General features: G+C 38.1%; 1 protein-coding gene across 2 annotated transcripts; it reads right to left on the reverse strand.

Moving 5' to 3' along the window:
- Nucleotides 1-1,276: 1,276 nt before the first annotated feature.
- On the reverse strand, nt 1,277-7,485 carry LOC308082534 (uncharacterized protein). Of its 2 annotated transcripts, none has more exons than XM_080424346.1 (3): nt 7,380-7,485; nt 6,879-6,971; nt 1,277-3,646 (listed from the first exon to the last, which is right to left on the reverse strand). In XM_080424346.1, exons 2-3 carry the CDS (start codon nt 6,937-6,939, stop codon nt 2,334-2,336), a joined length of 1,374 nt encoding a protein of 457 aa, XP_080280472.1. In that variant the 5' UTR covers nt 6,940-6,971; nt 7,380-7,485; the 3' UTR covers nt 1,277-2,333. The 2 variants fall into 2 exon arrangements, with proteins under 2 accessions (XP_080280472.1, XP_080280473.1); XM_080424347.1 differs by having other exon boundaries at nt 7,337-7,423.
- Between the last annotated feature and the right edge of the window lie 4,559 nt (nt 7,486-12,044).

Below are 12,044 nucleotides of genomic sequence, written 5' to 3' on the forward strand. Positions count from 1 at the left end.
GGCGGGCCGTCCAGTGAGGTCATGGGTCAGAAAAGGGACATTATCAGTGCATAGCCTTTACAAATTGGCGGTGGACACAAGACAGCTATTTGCCGTGGCACTTGTGACATACGCACGTGTGGTGTGGACGCTGTGATGCCTGTGGTATCCTGTAGCCTACTTTGTAAATGAAATCTATGGCTGACTGCTTGTATAGAGAGCGTATGTGCTGTATACATTCGTCAAGTCTGTTTCTCATTTCGTAAAAGCAACACTTTTGTGTTTTTGAACATGGCCTCACTAATAGCTGTTCTTTTCTTACTCTGGTTTATTTGTGCAGCATAGGCTCCAGAGAATCGCTGCAAATCACCTGAGAGTAGATCTGACCATATTGGAATAGTTGGGAGGAAGTTTGAGAACGGTTTAGTTTCTCCATGGTATTGATTTTCACCTGTGTCATTGATGGTTTTAATTGTATTATTGGCTGTAGCCCTTAGTTGTTCAAAATGGTCTTTAAAGGGAGATGTACCTTCACGAACATCAGCAGTCAAGTCAAATATATCATCAACCACAGTGTCATATGAATTGTCTTGTCGATCATGCTCTTTATCAATAATTCCTGCAATTCTGCTCTCGTTCACAACGGACGTGGTGGATGTTTCAACCCAGACTAACACCGGATACGTGTCCGTCCCTCTCTCTCATCCGTGTTGCAACACACACCACTCTGAGTTCCCGCAGATTGTTAACCCCACAAATGCTGGTTTACATCAAAAACACGAAACATTGTTTTCAACAGAACTGTTTACATACAGTTTTGTTTTTTGTACCAGAATGTTCTGGGAAACTGTTCTGTAAGATGGATTGATTGTACCTGAATAATCTTTTGTCTACATTCTTTTGTCTATATTTTTTTTCTCTAGTCTTCCTATAACTGCTGATAACTGACTGTAATCATGTGATGTGACACTAAAGTTGTGTATTCTGATTCCTGCCTCCAGACTAAATTCTTCCACACATCCAAAATATAGTAATGTTAAGAGAACATAGCTTATGTTTCACCTTCCTGATAATAATACAATACATAAAAACGTATTATATACTAAAGCATAATCATGAAACATATTGCATGTGTGCGCGCGTAGTGCTTTCCATAGACTTTAATTCACTATAACAATAATAATGTAATACAACTAAATAATGACCATAGCCATCCCATTAATTGTAACACTTACTGTCATAATTCATAAACAACTACATGCAGAGTATGTTTTACCTCAGTTAAAGGAGGAGTTCACCCAAAAAATGACTTATTTTCTATAGATTGCACACCCTATGAAGCTTTGAATCCATGGATTCTTTTTTGTTTTTGTCGCATTCTTAAGCTAATAATTTGATTCCCGTCTCCTACCGGCTAATGTATCCGGTAGGAGACACAAAGTAGATTATTTGTGTCTCCTACCGGAAATACACACGGTCATCAAATTATTGTCTTAGGAATGCCATAAAAACTAAAATAAATCCATGAAATCAAGGCTTCATGGGGTGAATAATTGATAGAAAATAAGTCATTTTTTGGGTGAACTCCTCCTTTAACTGATATTTAATAAGTAAAATAATTGAAATAGTGGCCCATTCATTGGGCATGTAATAGAACACAGCAAAGAGACATTAAATCATAATAAAACAAACTATAACATTATAGTCAAACAGTTCTACCTCATACAATTGATATGGTTTACATGGGTCATTTCTTGTATAAATTAATAATGCCAAAATAATTTACATACCTCTAGGTAAAAAACTTTTTTTAAAATACCGTTATTATGAACTGATTGTAGTAAGGTTTTAAAAGAAGAAAACAAAAAAGGAATGACTCCAAAAGACGAGTCCTAATGGAAACTTCTGTTGACAGTAGCAGTATAAATATACATGATATTTGTGCCTCTCTATCCAACTCCCTGACAACATACAGCTATTTCATTTGATCCTCCCAGTGAGGTAAATATATTGGAATGTTTTTTTGTTTTTTCCCCCCCTTTGGTGTGAATGCACTTTTGTCATTTCAGAGCACTTAACTGACTGAAACTCTTCTCAAACTGTTAATGTGACAAGAGTTTTCTCCTGTGTGGACACGCTGCTGGTGTCTCTTCAGGTAATCTGACCGACTGAAACTCTTTGTTATAATGTTTACAGTGGAAAGGTGTTTCTCCAGTGTGGATGCGCTGGTATACCTTAAGTTGACGCGACCCAACAAAACTCTTGTCAGACTGTTTACAGTGGAAAGTTTTTTCCCCAGTGTGAACACGCTGGTGTGTATTCAGGTTAGATGACTAAAACTCTTGTCACAATGTTTACAATGGAAAGTTTTTTCCCCCAATGTGAACACGCTGGTGTCTCTTCAGGTTAGATGACACATTAAAACTCTTGTCACAATGTTTACAATGGAAAGGTTTTTCTCCAGTGTGGATACGCTGGTGACTTTCCACAGAAGCTGACTGATTAAAACTCTTGTCACAATATTTACAGTGGAAAGGCTTCTCTTCTCCAGTGTGGACACCCTGATGTATTTTCAGATATGATGAACTAGAAAAACTCCTGTCACAATGTTTACACTGGAAAGGTTTTTCTCCAGTGTGGACACCCTGATGTATTTTCAGATATGTTGACGTAGAAAAACTCTTGTCACAATGTTTACAGTGGAAAGGTCTTTCTCCAGTGTGGACACGCTGGTGTCTTTCCACAGAAGCTGACTGATTAAAACTCTTGTCACAATATTTACAGTGGAAAGGCTTCTCTTCTCCAGTGTGGACACCCTGATGTATTTTCAGATTTTCAGAACTAGAAAAACTCCTGTCACAATGTTTACACTGGAATGGTTTTTCTCCAGTGTGGACAAGCTGGTGTTTCTTCAGTGAATCTGAGTCAATGAAACTCTTGTCACAATGTTTACAGTGGAAAGGTCTTTCTCCAGTGTGGATACGCTGGTGTCGCTTCAGGTTAGATGAAAAGCTGAAACTCTTGTTACACAGTTTACAGAGGAAAGGTTTTTCTCCAGTGTGGACAATCTGGTGTGACTTCAGATGACCTGACCGAAAGAAACTCTTGTCACAATGTTTACACTGGAAAGGTTTTTCTCCAGTGTGGACAAGCTGGTGTTGCTTCAGTGAATCTGAGTCACTGAAACTCTTGCCACAATGTTTACAGTGGAAAGGTCTTTCTCCAGTGTGGATACGCTGGTGTCGCTTCAGGTTAGATGAAAAGCTGAAATTCTTGTTACAATGTTTACACTGGAAATGTTTTTCTCCAGTGTGGACACCTCCACTTAACTCCTCCCAATCATCATCACTGTCTTCAGTGACTTCAGTGTTTTCTCCAGTGTGGTCACCTCCACTTAACTCCTCCCAATCATCACTGTCTTCAGTGACTTCAGTGTCAGATTCAAGCTTGACTTCAACTTCATAGCAGTGTGAAGAGCTGTCTTCATCATCATCAACTTTCACTGATAATAATGTCAACATTGACCCATCAAGCTCCTCTGGTCTTTGAAGTATCTCCTCCTGTTCCTCTTTAATGTGTGGAGGCTCTGGTTCCTCCTGGAGCAGACTGGGGCTCCTCTTCTGCTCAGGAGAATCCTCCTCTTTACACGCAGCCATGTGCAGGATGTCTAGGAGCAGAAAAATAACATGATAGTGATTCGTGAACACGGGATTCCTAAAATGTATATCTATTGTACATAGCTATTACCTACTAAGACTGACAAAACAGTTACTAAATGAGTACATGTTGTTACAGGTGGTTCTGGAAACTCTAAAGAAGGCTCGAAAGTGTTAGCAAGATTATAGCAAAATACATATTTTAAAAAGTAACCTGAATCAATATATTTAGTTATATTACCCAACAAATGAATTACGGTGATAGAACAAATATTTATCATTAAAACGTGTTTTTTTGTGTTCCTTTTAGCCCAAATGTTTTACTGTACCTCCATGCAGTTTACATGTTTTGACCGATAAAGTATTAAACCAATCAATCAATCAAGATGTGAGCTCTGATTTGGGAGTAAGTGAGGCTGTAGGCCAAGCTGTATACAACTGGATGTGTCTGTATGTACAGTATGTATGTATGTCACCTCCAAAGTAGACCAATCATAGCTCATGCCACTAAGTGCATGACGTTATGAACCAGAAGCACCTCCAAACACAAAAGCTTGACATGTCTGGTGAAAGTTAATGGGTCGTAGTTTAAAGGTTTAATGACATTCACTTTTACACCACATTCAAAGTCTTTGTCCTGGTCCTTCAAAAGTGTTAAATTCCATTCCAGTGATCCATGGCAGGTGTTTTTCTCTCACATTTCTAAAGCCTTTTCAACTGCAATGAAAAAAGAAATCTTTGCCTGCGGGTGTCGCTGGTGAGGGATTTTGCCTGTCAATCATCGCCTCTGCTCCGCCCCCCCCCCCAAAGCAAAGGATAGGGGAGGGGAGGGGCGAGGAGGAGAGTGGGCGGGATTAATCGACTGTGACCTCACTGTCGAAGGGCCAAGCTCAGATTACTTTTCAGCCTAATTATTCAGAAAACCCCAGACCACAGAAAATCCACTGAATGTTCTAAGTTCAAGTTTTTTTGGTGTAATTGAAGTCATAAAACCCCAAATAAAACATTGAAAATAAAAAAAGTGAAAATGAATGTCATGATACCTTTAAAATGTATGTACACTTATTTTCATGATCAGACCCATGTCTAGATATTAGTCTGTGAATCTGTCTGTGTGTCTGGTGCTAATTTCACAAACCACTGTACCGACCAGCGCCTCATTTCTTGTGCATGCTGCCAATAGGTCAAGCAAGCAAGCTTTTTTCCACATCTGATAGAATGCGCTGCAATGTCATGGTCATTATATTATTCCGTTTTATTATTAAAGTGGAGACTGTGAGTTTTCAAGTGACGTGCCATGCACTGAAATCTGGAAATAGTTGAAGAAGATATACTTATTTTAATGTTGCTAACCACTTAAAGGACAACGTCACCCATTTTCAACCTGTCTTCATATAATTGGACCTCACTAAGGCTCATGATAATATGGCACCATTTTTCTCAGCATCAAAGGTTGGATTGGGGTAAGTCATCATCATGGCTCGGGGAAGTAATTAAGATTGGAAATATTCTCAACAATTATAAATATTATAAATATATTATTGTTTTGGCATCTATTGCCAACTATGTCCCCATTACGACCACGGATATTCTCTGAAAGTGTGAAAAAAATGCTTAGTTAAAGGGCAAGACCACTTTGGTAGAGGTTTGGGTTGTGTAGTTACCAAAGTGGTCTTGCCCTTTAACTAATACTAATGTTGAGCAGGGTCGACTCTGTACTTGGTCCTTTCTCTTTTCCCTCTACAACAAATCTCTTGTTGAGTTTGTAGATCATCATTTTTTTCAAATCCCCCCCACCGGCAAAGGGATGCTAGGGTTGAAGTGGTTACACCTCAAAGCAACAAGCTTCTAAAAAGCTTGTCAAAGATCTGTTATCTCACACAGAGCAGACTAACAGACCTCTCACCCCCTACAGAGGCACGCCATAAAATCAGTTTTCATAGTTTTCACCTACTACAAAACTTTTACCAGGCATGTCAGGCTTTCATGTGCTTCTGATTCATGACGTCAAGCACTTAGCGGCTTGAGCTGTGTGACAGACAAACCCTGTTCTAGATGCTTTTGGTCTGCCAAGATTATCGTATAGTAACAATACGTACTGAGGAAAACAAGGGAGGCAAGTTACAGACGTTTTCCCAAATCAAATAACAAGGAAGCGAATGGTGACTAAGATTTTGCGATCACGTGATCTCTTGTTTCTTTGTGTGCCTGAGAGTGAAATGGCGGATCACAGGTTGGGGAACAGCGCCATCTAGCGGAAAAACTGAAAACACTGTTTGCCCCAAAATACATCCCCAAGTTACAACTAATGTTCACAAGTAGGGATGGGATCACATAACCAGCCTATATTTGACCTCTGTGAGGGCAGTGATCAAAGTAGGACTGCTCAATTAGTCAATGTTTTTTTGTTTTTTTTTTACTTTGGCTTCTTACAATTATGAAAAAAGCACCCATTATTTTATGGACCGACAAACCTAAAATGCTGTTCTAACACAGTATAGGCGAGATGTCAGCTATACTTCATATGAAATATGAAATCTAGCCTAGCTGTAGCAGCCTACAATAAGAAACATTCACCTCGATGAATAAGGAATCCATGATCACAAATGCCACGGTGCACTTTGATTCCACAGAGGTTTGATGTGCTTTGTGCGTGCGCTCTCTCACTTTAACTGACGGGGGAACAACTTTGTTCCCATAGCCTATATTGAGCTGCAGTAATCTGATCCCTGGTCAGTCAGTCTATCATAGCAGCACTTGATTCTTGCAACCCGAGCCCCACGGGCTTCCGCTTCTTTCACACCCACAGGCGGAATACAGAGAACAACGATTTGTTGTGTATAAGCTTGTCTGGCACCTAGTTGATCGAGTTGAGAGAGCAACGTAGCACACGTAGCCAGTAACTTAACGGTCATTGCAGCGAGAGGCAAGCATGCAGCCAATACACAACGACGATTGTGCAACACAATGGGAACAGTGGGGTGCTAGACCAGCGCCAGTAGGGGAAAAAATAAATAAAAAATAGACCAGTGGGCGGCGAGATCGACAAGTCGAACGCTAAATAATGGGGGGACATCCGGTGCCTATGGTACGTGCACAAGACAGCACGACCAATTGGTTTCATCATCGGAATATTATCATGATATATTTTGTCATGATTATTGCATAGTAAAAAATGTATATTGCGACAGCTCTACAATAGAACAGAAAAAATGAAATAAAGAGAAAGAACATAAAACGTACTGAGGTGCGGGTGGTCTTCAGGTTCCTGTTTAATGTCCCTGGCTGAGTCTGGAGAGTTCATCTTGACCTGCAGTCTGGACTCCACACACTGGTCTGAAATGAAGGAATTGAATAAGGACGTTAGGGTTCCATGGCTCTACTTCCCCTAAAACATGATCATTGGGTATTATTATTAGTCCCGGAACAGTATTATTGAGGATATAGTCAATCCTGGGAAGAGCTGTCTCTGGTACTTGTCCAGGCTGCGTAAACACTGGAGAGTCAGCCTCTATGTATGATTTTATTTCTTGTTATGTATTTGTTGTGTGATATTTGTATGTACTCTATGGACCCCCTGTGTGTCTGGAATAAAGTTTGAATTGAATTGAATATTAATATATATACGGAGGAAGAATGTTTTTCCAAAGATTGTACTACAGTAAGTGTTAAAATGATATTTTTGTGTGGACAAAACCCACCAGTTCATTAAGTATACCTGGTTGGCACCTTAGCACAACCCACCTGACCCAGTCCTTCCCCGTCCTTCTACAGGACCTGTACAGCATGTGCCGTTTTCTTAGTAACTTGGCAACGCCCCCTTCTGTGACACACGCCAAACTGCTTCGCCCCTAGTCACTGCGTCTCATTCCAAGAGGACAGCACTGGCCGGCTTTCCTCCGTGGTGGAAAATAGTCCTCAGGCACTGCCTGGGGTGTGGTGGGGGGAGATAATTAACCATTCTGTCCCTCCCTATCGGTATATAACTCGAACGGCGCTGAGTCGGCTCTAGTGGACCTTGCAACGTTTGTCGGTGTCTCTCGTTGTTCAAGTCCACTAAAACCTATAATACTTTGGTGATCTGAAAATAGCAGATCTACAAGGTATTGAATAATGATGCATCCCAATGAGACCCGTTGGGCACAATTCACTAAGCTGTTTACGCCCATATTTTTTTTACGTAAAGGAATTTACACAACTTCCCATGTTAGTAGTCTGATTCATTCATCTTTTTTGACGGTGAATTGTGCGGGAGGCACGCTCTTTCTCAAGTCTGCTCGGAGGCAGACTTATGTAGGACCAAAGCTTGCGTATGTCATTAGAATGCCTTATTCTTCATGAAAAATCAATTACAAGTGCCAAATCTCAATACAAATATTTGTAACCTTGAAGTATACACGCTATATAATTTGAAGAAATGAGGAGAAAACCTTTTTCAATTATAATAACAGCAGAAAGGTGAGTTTGGAGCTAAACTGTCAATTTGCAGCCCATGAACAAGACAGGGAAACTATTTTCAATGCCATGCATTACCTGGATGGTCATTCTAGGCCTGACACACTACAGCATGACAAATGTTTAGTTGGTAAGGATTCAATGTCTGGTTCATGAAGACATGGAGCTCCAACTTCACTTGACAATCACATTAACATCATAGATTAACATTACTGTGGACAGAGTAAAGATCCTACTGGTTTACAAGACTTGATACGAGACTGTCATATATTATCAGACAGTATTGGAGTTAGTTCAAAATATTCTTTGCACTTTCGCACTTGGGGTCAGTACATCAACATAAACATTCAGATTTCAAATATAAAGTGCTTACCCAAAGGCCACGGATAATACGATTATGTACGGGCCCTAAAAAAGACCTGTATCTGTCGTATTGTTCAATAAAAAGCATGTTAATCCGATCAGTGTCTGATTTTCTCATTGAGTTATAATGTATCAGAGTGCAATACATCTCCCAACCGATAGGGTCGCGAAGATGAAAGCATATGAGGCCACCGATTGGAAATGCTTTTTATTGAACAATACGGAAGATACGGGTACTCCTGAGGGCCCGTACAGTTTTGTAACATCCGTGGCCATGAGGTAAGAACTTTATATTTGAAACCTGAACGTTTATATAGATGTACGGGTTGTAAATGGAGAAAGTGCCGTCATGACAGACGAGCCATGTCTACTCATGTACAAGCTACGTTTGCACCTCATTGCTTTAAAGGGTAAGACCACTTTGGTAGAGGTTTGGGTTGTGTATTTACCTTGCCATGATGTAACTACAAAGGTGGACAAGAAATCAAAAAGAATCGCTCCATTGATTAGAAATTGATAATTCAAGATATGCTCCTCATTGACTTACATTGTACGGTAAAACAGCTCTCAAAGTCACTCTTTTAGCACATAAATGAACACAAACGAAGTTGATTCAGACAATATAGAACATCACCAGACCCAGTACTGTTTTTTTTTAAATACAAATGTTAACTTCCTGTTGATTTTGCCATTTGCCATTTGGAGATATAGAGGATGAGGACTTTATAAAAAGGAACATGTATTGTGGGGATGAAAATGTGCATAGTTTATATCGCAGGTATGAAAACATAAATTACGAAACTTTTGACCTCACTGAACATAAATTATATGGGATTGAAAACGATGTGGACCCTGATAGCCATTTGTATAATAATCTAGATATCAACTGCGAGTACTACACCGATGAGCAATTTATGGGTGCGTTCGGAAATACAGCACTGAGCGCACTGGCCAATACAAACTAATAGGCGAGTGCGCTCCGGTGTGCAATATCCGAACGCACCCTATAAGTAATATTAAAATGGAAGGCGCGTTATCAATTATACATTTTAATGGCAGAAGCCTCTACAGTAGCTTTAGTAAAATCAAAGCATACCTTAATAAATTTAATAAATTCAGCGTGATTGCAATATCAGAGACCTGGCTTAATAGTAAGAAAGGATATGAGATGGACCTGGAAGGATATGAGCTGTTTACATCTAACAGGACTAATAAAACAGGAGGAGGAGTTGCTATTTATGTAGATACATCTCTGCAATGCAATATTGTTAAATGTAAGACACAAAGTATAGATAATATGTTAGAATGCCTAACAATTGAAATTAAAGCTGAGAAGGCGAAAAATATAATAATTAGTTGTGTTTATAGGTGTCCAGGTACTTGTCTGGACACATTTAATAGCAAACTAGTGGCCATGCTTGGTAATTGTAATAATAATAAGATTCAAGTAGCTTGTGGAGATTTTAATATTGATCTTTTAAAAGCACAAGGAAATAAAAAAATGTCAGATTTCATTAATAATATGTATAGCAATAGTCTCTTTCCTTTGATCATAAAGCCCAGTAGGATTACAATAGACACAGCTACTCTGATAGATAATATATTCACAAATTACATTGACACCAAAATAATAAGTGGACTACTCATAAATGATATAACTGACCATCTTCCTGTTTTTGCAATCCTTCAACACTGTCTCAAGAGCCAGAGGCAATTCAGCGATGACAACTGCATAATGTATAGACTTAAAACACCGAAGGCCGTTGCAGCCCTCAAAGTGGACCTTAGCAAACAGAACTGGGAGGAGGTCTATGCAGACGCAAATCCAAATAAAGCATATGATGCCTTTTTAAACACATTAATTACACTTTATGATAAAAACTGTCCAGTCAGAAAACAGACTAATAAACACAAGGATGTGAGCAAACCATGGATCACCAGGGGACTAGAAAATGCATGTAAAAAGAAGAATTTATTATATAAAACTTTTTTTAAAAATAGAACAAAGGATACAGAAATTAGATATAAAACATATAAAAATAAACTAATAAATATTATAAGATCTAATAAGAAAGAGTATTATCATAAATTATTGGATCAGCATAGAACCAACATACAAGGGACATGGAGGGTATTAAACAGCATAATAAGAAAGAGTACATCAAAAGCAGAATATCCAAACTACTATGTAAACAATAATAATATAACTATAAATAATCCAAGGGAAATAGTAAATGAATTTAATCAGTATTTCGCAAATGTTGGTAAGAATCTTGCAAACGAGATAGTGGAACCAAGAGACAGGGATGGGTTGGAGGGTATTGTTCCCCGGAATCTTAATTCTATTTTTATTAGAGGGGTTGAGGTAACAGAAATACTTGAAATAGTAAAACAATTTAAGGAAAAAAAATCAGCCGACTCAAACGAGATAGATATGTCACTAGTTAAAAATATAATAGAAAATATAGCAAAACCATTAACATATATTTGTAACCAATCATTTTTAACAGGTATTTTCCCAACTAAAATGAAGACTGCAAAAGTAATTCCGATTTTCAAAAGTGGTAATAGACATCAATTCTCCAACTACAGACCCATATCTCTGCTTTCACAATTTTCAAAAATAATAGAAAAACTATTTGTCAAAAGATTGGATCAATTCATTGAAAAAAACAACCTTCTTAGCAACCACCAATATGGTTTTAGATCAAACAGGTCCACCTCGATGGCTGTGACGGAAATGGTGGAAGAAATTACAACAGCAATAGACGGAAAATATACTGTAGGGGTGTTTATTGATCTTAAAAAAGCATTTGACACATTAGACCACAGCTTGTTATTAGATAAAATGGAGAGATATGGTGTTAGAGGGATAGCCCACTCATGGTTAAAGAGTTACCTTGCTGATCGTAATCAATATGTTCAGTTAAATAATATAAAATCTGAGTTAGCAAGGGTAACATACGGGGTCCCGCAGGGTTCTGTACTTGGCCCAAAGTTGTTTATTTTATACATAAATGATATCTGTAAAGTGTCTACCCTATTGAAATATGTTATTTTTGCAGATGATACTAATCTGTATTGTTCTGGGGAGAACTTGGAGCAGCTCCTGAATGCGGTAGAGGTAGAGTTGAAAACACTAAAGAAGTGGTTCGATATAAATAAATTATCCCTGAATATAAATAAAACTAAATTTATGATATTTGGCACAAGGAAAATAAATTGTAAACTAAAATTAAAAATTAATGAGGTCGAGATAGAAAGAGTATATGAAAATAAATTCTTGGGTGTAATAATTGATAGCAGATTAAACTGGAAATCTCATATAGATAATGTAAAAATAAAAATGTCTAAAATTATTGCAATATTATATAAAACCAAACATATTTTGAATCAGAAGACACTGTATATACTATATTGTTCTTTAATAGTTCCATATATTACTTATTGTGTGGAAATATGGGGGAACACATATAAAACTAACACAAACCCAATATTTATATTACAGAAGAGAGCTATAAGAATAATAAATAGAACTGATTACTATGAACCAACTAATAAACTTTTTATCAAATTAAATACCCTAAAATT

The sequence above is a fragment of the Gymnoscopelus braueri genome (assembly GCF_963280865.1).
Source record: "Gymnoscopelus braueri genome assembly, chromosome: 1".
Lineage (NCBI taxonomy): Eukaryota > Metazoa > Chordata > Actinopteri > Myctophiformes > Myctophidae > Gymnoscopelus > Gymnoscopelus braueri.